The sequence below is a fragment of the Lutjanus erythropterus genome, chromosome 6 (assembly GCF_056507025.1).
Source record: "Lutjanus erythropterus isolate fLutEry1 chromosome 6, fLutEry1.hap2, whole genome shotgun sequence".
NCBI classification, from domain to species: domain Eukaryota; kingdom Metazoa; phylum Chordata; class Actinopteri; order Lutjaniformes; family Lutjanidae; genus Lutjanus; species Lutjanus erythropterus.
Window position 1 is genome coordinate 9,336,318 of NC_139322.1, and position 20,869 is coordinate 9,357,186.

Genomic DNA, 20,869 nt, shown 5'->3' on the forward strand with positions numbered 1-20,869 from the left:
CAAGCAGGACTGTATGAAATGGTACTATAAAGTGCAGTATTTTATGTTTTATCAGAACTTTATGAAGTCTCATGCACAGTCGACTTTGATTGTGATGTTTCAGACAGCACTAGAAGAGCAGGTGATAGAAAGGAGCCTATAGACCAGATGGTTGGTAGAAGTCAGGTGTTATGAGAACATCATGCTGACAACGTCTGGTGTCAAAATGCAAGATGTTGCTGACTCTGCCCCTTCTTCCGATCATCAGTCTTTCTTACTCGTCGTCTCTGAGAAGGATCCCTCCTGTAACTTTCCAGATTGTGTTTTACCAAAGAAAGAGGAGGAATGAGAATCACAGTCCAGGTCGATTCATATGAAAGAACTTCCCAAACCTCTGCCTTTTTTTTTTTTTTTTTTTTTATCTTCCTTGAAATGCCATCAGATTAAGTAATTTGTCTAAAAAAAATAACCTGGTGGTGTAGGGGATAGTTTCTGAAATGAGGCTGTATGAGGTACTTATCCAGCCAGTGTATTACAACAGTGGCTCACCTGCTCCGAGCTTGGAGAAGCAACAGGATTATCAGTGTAGGAAGCTAAACAATGTGCTGCTGTGGACAGAGTCAGCAGCAAAACAAATTTTAACCACCTTAAAACCACCACTTTCATCACCACAATCACCACTTAATCTTGGAGATGATTAATCAGAAGTTAATTACAGGGTCCTTTCGGGTGCTGGAAATCCTTGAAGACAACAGAATTTTAATGTGATGTTTTCAAGATTTGAAAAGTGCTTAGAATTTGGACAAAGTGTGTGAAAGTGCTTAAAATTTCAGCTGCATTTATTTCATGATCACTTCCAAGCTGAATAATTAACTTTTTAGAGTAAGAAACAACATAAATGACTGATTGTTTGATATTGGCACAGGTGACACATTTTGAAACATTTGATTTTATCACCCTTACGTAGAATCCTATCGGGAAACATGATCTTGGTTGATAGCACAAAAACATCTGATTTAATGTGATGACGAAATTAAATAGGGCCTAATCAGTTTGAGTGTGTCTGCCTATATAAATGTCATCTTCCACAGCTGTAGGATTCTTGAAAAACTTGAAAATGTTTGAAGCTGACTTTGGAAAAAGTGTAGGTGCCCTGTTAATTAACGTACTTTCTGTTAGTATGGGTGTGAAATGGGTCTTAAATTGCATTCATAACGGTCTTAAAAATATATTAAATTCAACTGTTGAAACCTGCAGAAACTTTGTATTTTGTCTGTTTGTTTTCAAGGGATTGGATTCGCAGAAGTTGCACAATAAGTCAACTTTGCCTCCGTGCTGGTGTTCCTGCTGCTTCTCCGAACTGGGGTCGTACCAACTGCCATTTACGGCAGGCGCTACGGTGATTATGGATAAGTGCCGCGTACAACCTCTCTTCAAACCTGAACTATCCCTTTAAGTAAATATATTACACAATGCCTTGTTTGTTGTTGGTACTGACCTTCAGTCTGACCCTGCTTATTGAATCAGGCCAGTTCCTTTGCCCCTCTGTCTTAGAGGAAGGAACTGTAGGTTTGCAGAATAATATAGGTATAACTATACATCACAGGTCATTGCACAGACACGAGGCCTTTCTGACATCAGCGGCGAGCTCAGAGCCGCTTGATGGTCTCCCTTTGTGGCCATCGAGGAAATGAAGGGAGACCTGGGGCAGCTTTTACCGACCGGCCCTAAAGGACTCTAAATTTCTCCTCTGAATCGTCGCGTGTGAGAAGACTTCCTGTGGCTCGTTCACTGTCTGGAAGTAACCGTATCCTCAAAGGGTTTTTGACACGCAACACCGGCATGAAAAAAAAAATATTGCACCTGTTGCTTCGGGGAGCGGTTTCCATGGGTGGTTCTGTGCGCTTTATCTTTGAGGATTTAAACAGATCAAGGGGATTTGGAGGGCTAAGAAGAGGAAGTGTTTGTGGCCATTTTTTACAAATGGATTGGGGCCATGTCAATTCTCATAAACTTTTTTGCTGTTGTTTTGCTCAGTGATGAGAAATTAACAATTGTTTTGACTTCTTGCATTACATTTGGGTCATGAGATCTGGTGATTAGCCTGTTTGATGCCCTAAGCAGGGTGTTTGATATCCTCTGCTCAGTTTTGTTTCTGTCCTGAAACATCACTACAGAAAATAAAAGTGTTATCAAAATAATACCAATAAACACACAAATCTAATAAGACTATTTTAAATTGCTAACCAAGATAACAGATATGATTAATGATGGAAGAAAAAGCCAAATCAAAGCTGACTGATACTGAAATTAATTTTTCTTTATGTGCAAAAAGTTAGGACTGTATTGACATTTAAATTTTTTCATGGTATTTTGAAGGCACTCTGATGACTGTGGGGCTCTGAGCAGCAAATAATGTAGTTTCTGCACAAAACAAGTAAGATATTATGTTGATTTTTTTGGTTGACCAAAAAAGCAGGGCAGCCTTACGGCCCGCGGTTGTCTGTGACCTCTGAAAAGTAAGCAGTAACTAAAGCTGTCAGGCAAATGTAATAAAGTAAAAAGTACAATATTTGCCTCAGAGATGTGGTGAAGTAGAAGCGTAAAGTGGCATAAAATGAAAATACTCACATAAAATACAAGTATCTCTCTGGAGAATATATACCTGTATACTATTTTCGTAGACGTATCCACTAACTGCAAAAGTGAACAAACAGTATTTATTTGTGTAGCCTTAATTACGGAAGTGCAGGTGACTAACTCACACTGCCCACTTGACTGTTTTTGAATATTATTTGGGCATTTACCACCCTGTGTACATCATTTTGTCGACAAATTCATTTGTTTGTGGGGAAAGAAAGAAAATGTGGCAGTCTCAATGAGAAAGCAAAATAAATATGACAAAAATGAATTCAAAAATGAAATCAGTGGACTCGATGTTAGCGATGTTAGAGCACGTTGACAACAGGGGAGTAAATACGATGTTTGAAAATTGCTCTTATACACTGATTCTCCCTGCAACAAACTGGCCACATTGTTGCACACTGACCCAACACCGTCCAGCCATATACCAAGTTTTGATGAAGTCTTGTTATAATTAGAAGTTCTGAAGCTAAGAGATGTGTCAAACATTCGATGTAACAGCACGAATCAGGGATACTGGAATTAAAAGTTGTGTTGAATGCACCTCATCCATGTGAGACACAGTCATTATTTGTGTGAACAAACTGGTTTTTTTATCAGTTCTATCTTGTTTCTGGCTGGTGAGGTGACGTCAAACAATGAATTCATCGTAATCGCCCACAGTTGAACCCTGAAATTCCACTGAAAGGCCTTTATGTTTCTGATGAGAGCAAATTTGTGCAACACATAATCAGTCATCCTGGTAGCACTTGTAAACAGTGGAAATATTTCTCTGTTGGTACAGAGGAATCACTCATTCTTCTACAAGCACACGGTACTCTGTCTGCAGTGTTTATCTGAGCACCTTAATGTTCACAGCTTTGCCCAGATTTCATCACCTGCATAGGGTGTTATTTGGTTTTGCGCACAACCGTACTCAGTGAGCCCTTTTCCACCAAATATGCTCTGGTGGGGTTATCCAGTGAACCAGCCTGACTATTGACTGTTGTAATCAAGGATGTCACCAACAGAGGGCACCGCACAATCCACAACGACCTGCAGAATGTGATACGCCCACTTTGGCGCCTAAGGAGAATCTACTATTTTTTGGTTCCAGCTGGGGATCAACTTTTCTGGTTGTGAATCAGTTTATTTTTGGTGGAAATGATCGGAATGGATCTAAATTAGGTGCTTGAGCTGGAATGGGGCTGGTTCCACGTTGGTTTGAAAAGGTCTGAGTGTCTGGGGAGCTCAGAAGTTTTGGGGCGGCAGGGGGTGTTGCACGTTCCTGAGGACTGACTCTGACTCTTGTTGCAAAGAAACATTCATAGCTGCATGCATGTAAGCCCACTTGCATCCTGTCAACACATCTGATATCTAATAATCAGTTAAAGAACACATCTTAAAACATCACAGTGTCATACAATATGGCTAACAAAAGCAGGGTACGGTACAGAGGGATGTACTATATTCTTTATCTGCATAAATAAGACATGGATATACAACTTTAACTGAACTGTCAAATAGCAGAACAGCCTATTCTGATATTGCGCCCCTCATGCATTAATCATACATCAATAATAGCCTAATTTTATGCTTGATGAATGAAGATGAAGGTACAGAAAAATAGAAATGCATGACAAAAATAGCTTGTTGCCAATATTTTAGAGACACCCAAAATTTCACAGATCATATTTTCAGGGGAGCTCATGTCTTTTTAAGAGCTCTCCCGCAGTTCACAACCTAATTCCAAAAGAAGATTACTTTCTCCATTCGTTTTTATTGTAACCAGGTTGATATAAAGGTGGCCATATTAAAGCAGACAGTTCTGCAGGTTGTTTAAAATCAGTTTAAAATTTTACAAGCTTGCTTTTGCATTCCTCTCTTTTTATCATGGCAGATTCCTCCTGGGGTGTATAATTGTTTTAAAGGTGATAAACACTGATAGATGAAGTTTTTTCCTCTCTCTCTCTCTCTCTCTCTCTTTTTTTTTTTTTTATCACCGCTGAGTCTATAAAGAGATCCGGTGGCAGAATAAAACTAAGACCTTACAAATGTGATTCTTGCTCTCCCGTAGAGTCTGCCTACATGTAAAATAATGCTACAAATTGATCCCTGGTTAGCCAGAGCACTCATTTGTTCCACTCGGGGAGGCCTTACAACCAAATCCTCTTGAAAGAATTTGGGTTTAGGTGTTTGAGTCGCTGACGGCTTCTCACAGCTTCCTATCCGGAATTCTCTCAGACTGCTGCTGGCTGCAGGCGTGTAATCTGTGCCAGATTTGCAATGCCGTATCCACCCTCTGACCTCACCACTGTGTTCTCTGTGAAACACTGCGCATTAACATTCGTCTCTGTGTAGCTTTGCAAAAGTATACATGTGGTATAATAGCGATAGGTTGTATTTCACACAGGTTTTTCTGTTTGTTCTATTTGGAGGTGGGTAATGCACCCAGTCCTTAATTTGTGTGTCTACTTGCAATGGTCATCAATACAACCCCTGCACCTTAAAGAGATAGGCTGGAATACTTGAAGTGGGGTTGCATGAGGTACTTAGTGTTTTACCTACAGTTGATGGTGATTGACACGCCTCCAGTCTGTAGAAGCAGCAGGAGCACCGGTGTAGGAAGCTAAATAATGTACTGCTGTAGTAGTAAAACATATTTAACCACTTAAAACATTTCACCTAAAAAATCAATATCAGTTTGAGTTATATTTAGAATATTTTCACTGTGACTGTCACTGCTCCTGGATTGCTCAGGGACCACTTTCAACCACAGGTTTAACATTTTCGTGAGTAATTACCGCAGCAGGAAGTGTATGTGGGTTCAGCTCCAAATAAACCAGATTTGTTGTGCGCATTGTAATGACGAAATATGTCACCCAGTTCAAAGGCGTGGCTCAATAATGTGTTTTTAATAGTTTTTGAACAACAATGGAGCTCTGTGGCACAGAGGAATAAACTATATCCTGCTGTAGCTACAGACGTGGTTCTTGTTAGAAGGATAAATTCATTGTTGGTTCTTAGCTTTTAATGGGATTACTGTTTGACAATATGAAAAATATAAAATATCTTTAAATTGATGTAGTCAGAAGGCATTAATCTGTTCTCTTAGCTCTGACATTTATGCAAATGTGTCAGCAGCAGAGGAAACCTGCAGAATGATGCAAAGCTGGAGAGAGCTGTCACTGCTCTCTGTCTTAACTGCTTCATGCATTTCCAGTCTCTGTGACTTAACGAAGACAAAACCCATTAGTGAGTGAAACGGCGGCTGGTCTGCCACTCCTCAGCCCTGCTGAAGAAAAGTGTACGAGCTGCAGAGTGACTGCTTCCCAACAGAAATAAATGGGCTCACTCTGATTGGCTGTGCACTTACATGCACGGACGACTCACAGTGACCTTTGGACTTCAATCTTACGTTTTGCTTCTATAATTACATGTTCACAGTGGCAATACTGACATACTGATGTTTAGTAGGTATAACCATCTTGGGTTAGTTTGTTAGCATGCTAACATTTACTAATTAGCACTAAACTAGGGGTGATAATATTTAATTAATGATCAATTAATCTGTCATAAAGAATTTGATTGATCAAATAAAATTTGATCCCTCTACTATAAAATAAAGATCTGAAATATAACAGACATGATTTTTACATCTTAATATGCTTCATGAGCCAGATTAGGTTTGATGGAGGGGAGAAAAACACATTTGATATTGTTTGGTATAAACAATTTTTATGTTTTTTAATTGATTGTTAATATTATCAAAGTTTAATTAAGGAAAGTGCTTACAATTTGCAACCCTACACTAAATGCAAAGTACTTTTTTTTGTTTTGTTTGTTTTGCAAGTAATATTGGACAAATTAAAATTATGTCCTCATCATGGCCCTAGATGAAAACTCAAGGGATGACCAACATGATTACAATTCCTCCTGAGGGACATTTCATTTCATGGAAACTCATCCAATAACTGTCGAGACATTTCACTCAAAACTCACTCAAAAGTCCGAGCATCCCCAAAGTCATAAGATGTGGGAACCATGAATGTCTCTGCCAATCCATTCAGTAGATGTTGAGATGTTTCACAATATAAGTGACTTTGACCTTCTGGTGGAGAAAAAGCACAAGTATCGCCAGAGTTATAAGAATTTATCCTCTTCAAACCACAGACATCTTTACCAAATTTCATGGGACTTCATCCAATAGTTGTTCACTAAAAGACAAAAATGTCAGCCTCATAGAGGCACTAGAGAAAAGGTCAGAGAATCACCAAAGTTTTAAGTATTCATCCTCTGGGGACCAAGAACGTCTGTACAAATTTTCATGACAATCCCCGTTGTAAAGTAACTGAGCGACAGACAGACACTATCATCCACAGAGTGGCAAAACATGCAGCGGCACAGACACAGAAAACCCTCCTGTGCTGTGCTCGGAGCTGCTGTTCTCAGAGATCTGTGAAGCACAACAACACGGGGCTCGGTGGGTGGCAAACCCAACATGCTGTCACCTCATCAGTGTGGATAAACGGATCTGCTTCTTCCGGACGAGCAAAACAGCGTTTCATAGTTCCATGAAATTAGAGAGTTGTTCTGAGAACGCTTCAACTGCTGTCTTTAGTCCCAAGTCAACATGTCTCTCTCACACACACACGCATGCACACACGCACACACACAAACACACAAACACACACACACACACACACTAGTACTGCATAGGCACGTCCCACAAATGCCCACTCTAAATTCACAGTGAGTCGTTCTGGGTGCTGCTAAATGTAATTAACCGTACAGCGGCAACATGATGTGTTTTCTGATAGTTGTGGGTGTTTGTTGACCTTTAATGTGTTATTACTGGATCATCAGATATCAAAACAAATTAAAATCAGTTTATGTCTCGTTCATGGCTCATATTTTTCTTTAATTAACCTGTATGAAGTTAAATCTCTGGTGGGATTACCTTATTTCTGCTAATTGAAACATTCAAACAGCCTTTGGCACTGCAGATTCTTGTGTTTGGTTCATGTCCTCTGTGAGACCTCAGTGCTCCAGCAGCAGACAGTTTTGGTGTCTGATGTCTGACTGTTGACGCAGCTGAGACGCATTGAAGTGGTCAAATGTGCTGTGCTGTGGCTGCAGGAGACTGCAGTCTGCTGCTGATGTGGCTTTGTGGGACTAAGTCATCTGTTTGCCACCGCTTTGTTTTTTTGCACTCGGGGGCAGCGAGTGAATGAATCTTTGCCATTCCAGGATCATCTGCTCAGTGTTTATTTACTCACACTTAACTCTCTCCTGCAGTGCGGGCCAATGGAAGCTTAATAAGGTGACATAACAGCAGGATTATTTACTCTAACTACTCTAAGCCTGCTTGTTGCTGTGCAGTAATGATACAAGGTCGATCATGAAGTCGGGCTTCCTGAAAAAGATATTCAAATTACAGAACTTCTTACATTTGACTTGACAATTTCCATTGGAAATTTGAGAAATGGCAAGACAAACAGAATTTGCATAGACATCCAGCTCTCCAAACACCTGCGCAATTAAATTTAGGTCAGGACTGCTCAAAGTAGGACCCATGAACTAAAGCTGGCCTGCCATAAGATTCAGTTTGACCCTTTTCTAGTAAAAAAACAAACAAACAAACAAACAAAAAAAAAACAAAGAAGCAGTATGGAGCAATAGTATCATAACATAACACATAACATTGTAAATTCACAAAACAAACAAAGATGAGTAAGTCAATCAGCTGTTTATAACTGTCAGTTGTCCATCAGTGTAAAGTTAAGCCCATTATCCTGAAAACAAAAATCCACTGCTCTGAAAATACACACTCTGGAGTTTGAGTTCAGTGACTGCCTGTCTTACTGCCTGCCAGACTCCAGAAACATTTTGCTCAATTTAACTGATATAAACATCTAAACCTTCTACAAGATTATTGCTGATTGACTCAGAAAGAAATACTTACACATTTGGTGAACAATCTGCATTAATTTGAATTCTACTTGGACATGAAACAGGCAAACTATTCCAGTTTGGAATAGAAATTTCAAAGGGGGACACCACAGATTTAGCATTGTTGTCAGAGAACTGAGTATTTCAATTTAGGATGTTTCCTTAATCTCTGATGACATATCCTGGTCATTTTTTTGATTAATTACAGTAAATATATTACAGATTTATCTGTATATATATATATATATATATATATATATATATATATATATATATATATATATATATATATATATATATGTATATATATATATATATATATATATATATATGTATGTATATGTATATAAGTTAGTTGGGGGAACTTGGGAGTCTTTAACATTAAAACAGTAACAAAAGATACAGTTTAATGACATCGTTAAGAAGTGTGGGATCATGGGAGTTGTTATCTGAAGGAGGCAATATAAAAAGGAGAAAGGAGGTAAAATAAAAGTTTTATTGATGTTACGTTTGGTCACATTTGTTCACTGACTTCTTATAAATATAACATTTGTCCAGTGTTTTCAGACATTTTAAGGTGGAGCTGTTACATATTATAGCTTTAACAATACAATAGGTGTTTGTTTTTGGCCTGTGGTCCACCAGTAAGTTTCAGTTTTGACTCTCCAAAGGTAAAGTTTGGACATTCCTGATTTAGATGTTGATTTTGGTTTTAATGTATTGGCGTCGTTTTACCAGGCAACAAAAACAAACCTCAGAGGGTGGCAGCACCATAAACATGTCAGACTAAGACCAGATAGTAAACTGTGAAATAATGAAAAGCAAAACTTCAGTCCCTAAATGCCATTAAAAGATTTGATAACAAATTATTATTCATTATTATATATCTTGTTACTATTATTATACATAAAATCTATATTATTCTTTTTACTCCACTACCTTTATTTGACAGTTATAGTGACAAGTTCCTGTGCTGATTAAAATTACACACAAAACATGTGATCACTTTCTATTAAGGTTTATAATGTCATACAATATTCTAGGCACATTCATAATACATTGAAATGCATTTATAGGACTTTATTTATTAGCAACTGTATGATACTATGACACAATTAAAAGGACTTAATTGTTAATAAACTTATCCAGTGCTGTCACTCTGCCTAATGCTCACAGTCATGCTATAGTGCGTTATTGATGTTTATAAGACATTATTAAATTTCAAAACCTTAGAATTGGATTATAATCTGTTATGATATATTTAAGAAATTATCTGTGTCTTTATAACTGGCTAAAGATTAGATTCTTCTTTCAAACATTGTTGTCACTTTGCTAAAGAGTTATAAAGCATGAAGAATGCTGAACTTACAATCATTACACCACCACTTATAATACTTTATTATATGCACATGCAATGTCTCATGAGTGTTCTTATAATGTGTTACACAACCTTCATATAAAGTGTTATTGATCAGTTTATAAAAAAAGACATGAACTTTTATAAATGAAACTCTCAAGCATTATATAGAGTAGTTAAATATTAGCTCCACCTTCACCAGTGACATCAATAAGACTCTATTTACACATCATGACTGAGTAATAATAATATAATAATCAATAATATTTAACTCAGTGAGTGTCTTCTGCGTGGTGAATACTTTTATGTTGCTGCTAACACTTACATACTTCTGACTCTGCCAGATTTTGAATATTGTGTCATGCAATACTACAATTTGTAATAGTTGCAGTAATTTTATTTCTAAAAGATGAGGTAGAATCTCTTTAAGAGTGTGTAAAATTATGACAAAATTAAAAAAAAAAAAAAAAAGAAACACGTAGTGCCAATGTTCCCTAATATTATTGCAGGTTGTCTGTTCCAGGGATTAAAAATATCACGTTCACTTTCTATTTTGATGTGTCACTGTAATATTCATGTGAACATGTATTGTGCATTTGTGATTAATAACAATAATTTGTCATAATAATACTCTAACAATGTGGCATGTTTGTGTAAAATTATAATGCATTGATGATTGATGTTTAACAATGTGGCATGTTTATGATGATTTATATGTTGAGTAGAGTCCTGAGAGGTTACTCTAACACTGAGTGCTGCTGCAGCTCCTCCCATCCTGCTATAAGAGCCCAGCTGACCAGGTAGTCAGGGTCCATCCCTAAAATAGGCCACTGCACACTGACTCATGAAAAGTCGGTCAGCTTTATTAAAAACGTCTTTTTTGTAAGAGTGATTTTATGCAGGGCTTTGTGTTGTATTGAGATGTAGTGTCAGTCCCTGAGTTGGTTCTCGGTCTGATCTGACAGGGGATTTGGAGACTGGACTGGTCTTGTAACGTTTTCATGATGACTTTCGCCATGCTGCGGCCTGTGGCGACACACTTGATCTATTCAGACTTCGCCATCACGTCCGATGATGATGAAAACCGCAGCGAGAGCGACGGCAGCTCGGAGCAAAGTTACTGCGGCTCCTCCGGCGAAAAACGCAGACGGATTTCACGCAAACTGCAAGGGGAGTCCGGGGGGTTGATTAAGCAGAGGAGCGCAGCTAACGCCAGGGAGAGAGGCAGGACGCAGAGTGTCAACACCGCCTTCACAGCTCTCCGGACTCTCATACCCACAGAGCCGGTGGACAGAAAGCTCTCCAAAATCGAAACTCTTCGACTTGCATCCAGCTACATTTCACATCTGGCCAACGTGCTTCTTCTCGGGGACGGCGGCGCGGATGAGCAGCCGTGCCTCGGAGCGGTTCATGCGCAAGGAGAGAGCGGGGCGCAGCAGCCGCGTAGCATCTGCACCTTCTGTTTGAGCAACCAGAGGAAAGGGGTAAATGCTGCTTTACTCTGCATATCCATAGTTTGAAACGGCTTTAAATTTAATGCATATTGAATACAACCGAAATTTATACCAACGAAATTTCTAAATATACCAAAGTAGCAAGATAACATGAAACAGGCCCATCACCTCCGAGCTCAGACATGTTTTCCTTTTTTGTCCTGATCATGTTTTTGAGGTTTCAACTAATGCAGCATCTGTTTATCTTTTATTCGTGGCCACTTTTGTGTAACAACATTATTTTGTTTTTGAGTGTGTGCGTAAAAAGTACTTTTACGCACACAAAAAAGCACTTTTACGCACTGCACATTTCTTGGCACCCGCTGTAAATTCTTCACACAGTTAGACACAGATGTTTTTTTTCCTTTTTTCTTGTTTATAGCTGCAATGATTAGTCAGCTATGAAACTGATTGTCAATTATTTTGTTCATCAATTAATTGTAGTTTTATGGACGATCGACAGATTAATCGACAATGACAGTAATCATTAGTTGCAGTTAGGTACAGCCTTATTACTGTAAGGACTTCACTGCAGTACAAAACATATTGTGATGCACAACATAATCAGTAGCTTCTTCTTGCATTTGGAAATTTATTCAGCATCAATTATTAAAGCTGAAACAAGCTGTTGATTTGTATAAAATAAGCATTTTTATTTTTGTTTCCCAGGAATAAAAATAAAATGCATCTGTGACAGTTAAATCAAATATTGCTGGATCTTTGTATGACTGAGACATTTCTTCTTTTTTTCAGATAAAGGATGGCAAAGACTGTTTAAAAATGCGAGGGCTGGCTCCGCTGCGAATGAGACGCTGACAGAAGACCAGTGAATGATTTTAGCAACCTGAAAACCCTCAAAGACTTTCTCAGGGAAGAGTCGAAGCTGGTGTTACACAGCACACACACAAACACACACACAAACACACACACACACACATGCATGCTGGATCAAATGATGGAACCAAAGAAGAGACTATTTATACTTGACTGAGGAATTTTAGCATAAGTCTTTCAGAGATGCAGTGCATTTGTTTGAAACTTATGAGTTTTTGTTGTCCTTTTTAGCCTTAAAGTTTTAAATAAAATATATTTTATCAAAATAAAAGTGATTTTTTTTTTTTGATTCCCTATTTTCAGTGCTGTCAAACAAAATGAAGTGTTATGTCAGACGGTGGTAATAACTGGGAATGGACAAAAGAAAAAAATGATAATCTTTATATCTGGAACTATAGATCTTTTGAGATCATCTCTGTTTTAAGCTGTGTGGCATTTTAGAAAAAAAAAGGTTCTCTTATTATATATCAGCTTGGAAAATGGCCTCCTCTCTTCTGAACATTTGACAAGTTAAATTTCTAATAAGAAACTTAAATGTCCATTTGACTCCCAAATACTCAGTTACACTGTATTTATCTTAAGATCCATTTCAAAATATCTGTTTTCTTAACAACCAACCTAGTGGCATATAATATCTTTATGGAAAGCTGTCTCACATGCACACACAGACGTGCATGCACACACATTTCCATTGTTTCCACTAACGTTGCCACGACTTTGTTTGTAAAGCACGTGGAGCCAAAGCAAAGGTTCTTCAGGTTTCTGGTGTCAGTGGCTGGTGTATTTTTTCCAACTCTCACGATTAGCGTTTTTTTGAAGTCTGTTATCGATTAGTCACGGCAAATAGTAGCCCACACTCTGCTCGGAGCCCCCAACACAGCTGTTGGTATGTCAGAGGGATAAATCACTGCTGTGGGCCCAGTGGACAGGGAGAGATGGGGTGAGAGGTCGGAGGTCACGGTGGAGCACAAGACGGGAAACTCTGTTGATGTGTGATCAGGGCAAATGATGCAATATAATGCTGGAGTTGATTCTGAAGATAACTTATGGCTTTGTGTGATTTTATTGTGTTATTAGTGGAGTAGTTTCAGCAGAGGTTGATGATTCACCCTGAATTTGATACTCAGGCTCTTACTATAACTATGACTAGACTGATATGTGTGTGTGACCAATGGGGCTACTGTCTACAGAGCTACTAGACTCATCAGCTAACTTTTTGTGCACATTTATCACTGTATGTACTTTTTTTTTTTTTTTTTGAAAAAATAGTAGTATAGATCTAAGTCCAGTTCTATGAGTGTGTGCACCTCTAACTATATCACTGTTCTTTTTTATATCGATGGCTGACTTCTCACTCTTCTTAGTTGGCTTGAAGGGGCCAAAAGTGATCAACAAATGCTAGGCTAAAAACAAAGCTTACCTCAGTGGTTCCCAACCTGGGGGGTGGGCCCTCCTGGGGGGCATAGAGTCACTGCAGTGGGTGCATGGATCACCAGGGGAGAAATATATAGTGAAACAAACTTAAATGATTATGATTTATTGGGAAATAAAACAAACAAGAGTTTGCTGTTGCTATCTTGCTGACCTTTACTTCACAAAAATTGGACTTGGATCCTTTTTTATTGATTGATAACTGTAGGTGGAAGGACTTCTTTCGGCTTCTGAAGATTTGGCATGCCAGAAAAAGTATAGGAACCACTGGCTCAGCTACAGAGAGACTGACATCCATAGAAAAATTCTGTTTCATCTTAAACCGGAGCGCCTGCAGATTAATTCCATTCCTGATATGTTATGATCCACTAAATTTAGGCACGATACGAGATGAGTAAATTCCAGTTTTGTCAGCTTCACGGCCATCTCCACCATGTGTCTGTGTGGTCACCATATTGGAGAATTCAAGGTTGAGAGATGCAGAGTTCGTTACAAACTCAACTGTAACTCGTTTAATTCTGAACCGCTTTTTAATAAAATTTGATTTATTATTAACATGAAAGATTGAGCATGATAGTGGATACTTGTTGGAATTAAATTCAGTTGCTAGAGGCGATCAAATCAGCTCTATGCCACAACATTAACATTCTGGATAACCACAACTTCCACTGGGAAATGCAGGCTCCAATCGATGAGCAGTGTAAATAATTTAGCATTTAAGATTTTGTAAATTTCTCCACAAATGTAGATTTCTACATTTATTATGTTATTATAAAGCCACCTGGCTGTAACTTTCTAAATAAATAACAATGTTTAAATTGAAAAATGTACCTAATTCTACAGTATACTCTACAGGATACTTGGTTACAATACAATTACACTATGCTATGTATCTTAAAGAAAATGTACACTATAATATACAAAAAACTATTAAAATATCCACTGGTTGCACCGGGCAGCTGTGGTGTCATTGCAGTAGTTGTCTCACCATCTGTTATCTGGTGGAGATCTGCACTTTATTAAGGGCCCCTCTCCACCAAATTAGCTCTGGTTCTTGATCAAGTTCTGTTCAGTATTCTTGGAATCTTGGTGCAAGTGAACCAGTCTGAATTTCCACCAGCTTTGAGCAGAACCGTTGTAATGAAGGATGTCATTTATGGAGGGTGGTGCACAAGGAACAACAGCCTGTAGAATATGACACGCCCAAGGAAAACGTGGTATATTTCGGTTCCTGCTGGAAGCCAGCTTTTCCGGTTCCAAACAAGTTTATTTTTGGAGGAATTGCTCCAAATGGTTTAAAGTTAGGTCCTTGAATTGAAACAGGGCCCGCTGGATGTTGGTGTAAAAGGCCAATCAGTGACCTTTTCTAGTTAGTATTTCATTTATTTTCTTACAATCAAGTGTGAAAGTTAATTTCCTACTTTTACATTCTCTTCCAACATGATCTTTGAAGCACAGAGTCGATTCACTGAGAAACATTTCATAACTGCTTAGAAATAAAGCTGCAAAGCCAAAGCAGCCCAGTCTCTGCGGGCCTCTCTCTGTCTCCTCCAGTCTGAAAAAGACACTGTAGTGATCGCTCCAGCAGGCAGATTGCAGCTCAGACACACAGACAGCTGAGCCAAAGTTTCCTGTCTGGCATCGCTTTGAATCAGACTGCAAACTCAGTCCTCAGGATGACAGAGGGAGGCTCCCCGGTGGCACAGGAGGCTGTATGGAAAGTGAATTTTAAGGCGGTTAAAGGTGCATGCTGGGGGTCCGAGCTCCCCTCACCCCCCTCCGCCACCCCCTCCTCTACATCCCCCACCTGCCCTGTCAGGCTAATTGGAATTTGCTGTGCTAAGTCCTCCATGCTCTGGGGCCAGGGCCTCTTCAAATGGCTCCCTGAGGCTCCCCCAGGCAGGAAGATGTCACGGAGGCACAGGAAGGGAAAACAACGCACAGCCGACCTCTCTGAGGAACTCTCTGTGCGACGGGCCTTGGGTCAGCGCCAGTCTTGACATCATCCGGCACTGGGACCCAGATGTACAGCTCTCTGGTGAGCGAGCGAACCAAACACTGAGTTTTTAACAAAGTCGGAAGGAAACTTTTTCCCCCCTCCAAGATGACAGGTAACAAATTGATGGCAGAGAGCATCAGAAGAAGAGATGGGGGAGAAAAGCGAAGGCAGCAGATATAGTGTGGATCTGTTTAACGTGTCTGACAGGCGAGGATCCACCTGGGGACCACTGTAGAGCTTTACTGCTTCACTTTGGTGAGTTTTTCCTCTTCCTCAGACCCTCGCATCTTTTAATCCCAGAAGAGGTTTGGAAGAATTTCAGCGGAGATAAAAAAGAAAATGGGCAGCAGTTCCACCTCCTCCTGCCAGTTCTGTGACCTGAGACGAAGAATGACCTTGATTGTCTCTGCTTAATTGTTCTGAGAAAGATAGGAAAAAGAAACAATAACAGAACACTTGTTACGTGTCTTTCATTATCTTTTTTCGGATATATTATGTCATCTCTTTGAAGGATGAGGCCTGAACTCACTAACTTTATATAAATAAACAAAAAAGAAAGAGATTAAAAAAAAGGGAGAGGGACAGAGATGCCTTTTGTTTCCATTCTTACTTCTGTCTTGCACAATAAAAATTAATGGATTAAAAATGGACCCAGTTGGTTGTTTTGACCCAGTTTTGGTATTATTTTTTAATATTACTGTTGGGGTGTTATGGAAAATATGCAGAAGGGCTGCAACAGTAACAGATTTTCACTACGATTATCTTGACCAAAATAATTCATGCTAACAATATTATCACAATATCAGTGGAGAGTTTGGGAGGGAAAAAAATAACAAATTCACCTTTAACTACGTGTAACCAAAACTGCACAAAAGTATACATAAAGTGCAATTATGGAAAGAAACAGAAATGATTTAAGAGCATACAGTATATGTTTCAGATATTTAAGGGGCACTGGATGATTTACACAACATTATCATATGTTTATTATTAACATGATATCAATATTTACATTTTTAAATTATTAAAAACTTCCTACCACTGCAAATATGAGTATCTGACACAGTGTTAAACAGAAGAAGCTCAAGTTTTATCTCAAAACTGTAACAAATTTGTTATATTTTATTTTGTGCAAAAACCAACAACAGTGGTATAAAGAATAACACTGACACTGAGGTAAAACTCATTTTCTATCTAAGGGTTCTGGGTAAACCAGCATTGTGCCATATTAAACCTAAACCTAAAGTACATTTACTCAAATACTGTACTTAAGAAAAAATTGGAGGTACTTGTAGTTTTCTTGAGTATTTCTATTTTATGCAACTTAATACATCTACACCACATTTCAGAGTCAAATTTTGTACTTTCACTTCACTGCATTTGTCTGACAGCTTTAGTTACTGGTTACTTTTCAGATTACGTTGTTACAAAGCTGAAAACAGGACGGTCTTTCTCATGAAAAGTTGACTTTCTGAGGATACACTCTCACAGGACAGCAACGCCACAAACATGATGATCTTATAGAACAGGATGCATTTCTATACATTAACTACCCAGCAGTATATGAAGTAGTTAAATGAGCTCAACCATCTACAGCAGTCAGATCCAACATACTGTACAGTAAAATTTTACAGCATGAAGTGGGCTTTAAGTACATTTTACTGATAATACTTAAATACTTCTACTTGAGTAAGGGCTCTGAATGCAGAAACTTGTAATGGGATATTTCCATGGTTTGACTCAGTGATTTTCATTGTGTGGGATTTAACACTGAAAATAAAGCTGACAAAATAGCAGCAACAAATTTTATAACGTTTTTCAGAAGATATGTGTACACGGTTTGGATGCCAGATGGCTGCACTACAGAAGTGAAGTTCAATAAAGTTCAATTGTACAATAAAGTTCACTTTAGAGTGAACCTAAACAACCTAAAACAATATTGAGCGTGTAAAATGTGCATTCTTTATGTTGCCCATTGAGAAGCTCAGTGCTTTACTGTTTGATACAGAATGAGGTTTAATGTTCTTGGAGAGAATTATTGGTGCGTAAATGACAGAGAAACTGACATAATGTAACATCTCAGCCTGTTCATGTTGATTGACTAACAGTTATTGATCTAAACAAACAACAGAAGGGGAAACAGTCACATTTAGGAAGCACGGTTTAATGAATCCTGCTGAGCAACGGCTCCGTGAAAACATCTTTACAGATTAAACACAAATCACTGCTCTGACAGCTCAAACGTGTCCCTGTTCCTGCCTCACCAAAAGAGGGGAAAAAAGCTAAAATAGATGATCCAGAAACGGGAAGGATGTAAAGCATTTTTTCAGCATCATCTGGGAGCTTGGTCCTGATTCCCAGATGGGTGCTTACCTTCAGTATTTTGTAGTCATGCCAGAGAGCTCTTGTTAGAAACAAACCTGCACATGGTAATATTTTAATAGCTTTTGCTCTCACAGTCTGTTTCAGCATGTTTCAAACACTCGCTGGCTGGGGAGATGGCCCCTCGCTCCACCTGCATGTCAAAGATATTAATGGTTCTGAGTCACTTTGTGGCTCGGGACTCAGATACCTCGCTTCCGATTTTACTGAACATGACCACTTTCCTCCAGGAGGAGGAGGAGGAGGAGGAGGAGGAGGAGGAGGAGGAGGAGGAAGTCTGTCTGCCCGGCCGTCAGCTGAGCTTCTGTGGGGGAGAGAAGCCTGTCTGAGGAGACGGTCGTGTCTCCTCAAACATACAAGAACAATTGTTTTCATGTGCCAGAGAGTTTGGCAGGGCCTTCAGACAGAGGGAGGATGATGGAGGGCTGTACAGTGGAGAGGATGGGTGGGTGGGGGGAGCTGGCAAGAGGAAATCCCAGAGAAGAAATTAGGGAACAATACAGATCGCCGTAATGCTGCTCTGTTCTGCTGCAGGCTCGGACAATCAAGCCCCCAGCAGTCAGAAGCCTGCCAAAGCCCAGAGGCAGAGGTGAGAATCCAGCAATACACAGACTGAGACGGGTTTGTGCTTCCTTGAACAAACAATTGAACAGGCAGTGATGCAGCTCCGCAGCCTCACAAAGACAGGAATCACTTCAGGCAGTTACAGTCGTACTCACTGATACCAAACAAATGTTTTAGCCAGATCAAACAGCAGATCAAAGCATATATTTTTAGTAAGGACACCAAAAATTACAGTTACAATAATACAGTTACAATAATATGAAAAAACATTCACAATCTGATATTCATTGCAAAATTTAAAAAAAGTAAGAAAAATGTTGATTATTAAATAATAAATCTGATGTATACAACACTTTTGTATAAAATTTGTTTTTCCATGTACCTAAAAGTTGTTCTGTTTTCCTTCTTTAAATAAAAGTAGCCATGATCCAATCTGCAAAAAGAAAAAGCATGAGTTGTCTTTGGCAATGAAAGTATGAAATATATGTGTACATTTGCAAAACAAAAACAATGCAGCAGTCAGTATCAATCTTTTTAGAAAAAAAAATAGAATAATTAACCATGTAATATCAAGGTAGACATCGACACAGTGTGGTACGGCATTGAGATATTTATTGCGATATTCAATATTATACATCCATAAAAGAGCTCAGCCTCCCAGGCGTGTGTAACTGTGTTTGTTTGACACGTGTGCATTATATATTATATATTCTTTTTTTAAAAGTTAGCAATTTGCCAATTGGAAGCAGCAGAAACAAGCTGTAAACACACCACTGACACATAATTGCCTGATACACTTGTTTTGTTTGGTTTTATACTGAGCAGGAAGTGCACAGAAAGTTTGAGCCACGCTAACGGCATGATTCTACCAATGTTCACCACTTTGGATCAGATCAAAATATCCCAATAACTTTTAGATGTATTACTTTGAAATTTAGCCTTAACATTCATGGTCCAGGGAGGATGATCCCCTGACTTTCCCCACCTCGCACCATCATCAGGTCAAACTTTTAATTCTTTGCGTTACTTTTGTTTATGACCAGTTCCTGCAAAACAAATGAACTTCCACTGAGCCTCAGCTGCATTTTGTGTTTATTGCAAAGCAGCAGTTGTTACTGACACACCAAACTTAAACTCCTTTCACGCATTCACTGTGACTCTGCAATTATCCGCACACTACCAGGAAGAGTTGTATGTGTGAACACAAATGTCTGCATTTTATGGCCCGAACTTGACCCTGCCAGCTCCCTGGTCTTAAATCCAGGTGAGCTGCATGTGTGAATAGAACATCTATCAATCAATATGTTTCAAGGTCACGGTTAAATGCCTTTCTTCATCATTCATGTTGTGGAAACATCCGATCACAGTCAGAGAATGTTGGTGTCCTGAAAATCAGTGTGGTCCTGTGCAGGCAGTCAGCTGATCTCCACGTCTGTCACTCTTCCCCTCTTCCATCAAGTTTGTCAGTTTTGAGACTTGGTTTGTATTTATTTTAACCCAAAAACAGTCATCATTGTGGATGATCCTCATCCTGCTGTGCGCTCTGCAGGCGCCGCCCTTCACCTGAACCATACAGAGTATTTCCAACATGTGTAGAATCATCTGACACAGACAATCTCCTCATGCATGCTTACAGGTGTGAAAGAGCACATGTGGATAATGTCCCCACCTTATTCCCGGGGTGCAGGTCCGAGTGCATATGTGAAAACAGCTTAAGATGCCGACAATAGTAAGCATTACACTAGTCTGTCTCACCAGATGCAGACTGTGGGTTTAAGCCTGCCATTGGCTGCCTGTTTCAGGTGGCATCCAATATCATGCATGCATATCTGAGTCCCCATCACAACAGGAAACAACAACAACCTCAGAGACATCAACCTACAGACAGAAAATGGCAAATTACCACCTGGTTGCTAACAGTAGGAGAGCAAACAAGCTAGCACCTGTTATTTTTTCTCTTGTGGGGATTTTGCCATTTAAATATTCAAATGTTCCACCAAAACAAGTTCTTCTTGACAATATTTTGTGGGGGAACCATTGCTGCATTTTATGCTCTTTGCGGCTCATGATGATTGTGACTGGTTTAAAGAAATACAAAAAAGTCTGTGTGTTTTTCTCACTATAGCAGAATGGTAATGTGTTGAGTCAGACCTTTCTACAGCACTGATAGCTGTGGAGGTCTGACTTTGTAAGAATAGCATTGCACACACTGAACAACATGTTTTTTAGTCTACAAAACCCTGTTGGAGTTTCACA

General features: G+C 39.1%; 1 protein-coding gene across 1 annotated transcript; it reads left to right on the forward strand.

Moving 5' to 3' along the window:
* The first annotated feature begins 10,699 nt into the window (after window positions 1-10,699).
* On the forward strand, window positions 10,700-12,508 carry tcf15 (transcription factor 15). Its single transcript, XM_084719948.1, has 2 exons — window positions 10,700-11,394; window positions 12,157-12,508. Exons 1-2 carry the CDS (start codon window positions 10,912-10,914, stop codon window positions 12,217-12,219), a joined length of 546 nt encoding a protein of 181 aa, XP_084576074.1. The 5' UTR covers window positions 10,700-10,911; the 3' UTR covers window positions 12,220-12,508.
* Window positions 12,509-20,869: the final 8,361 nt, after the last annotated feature.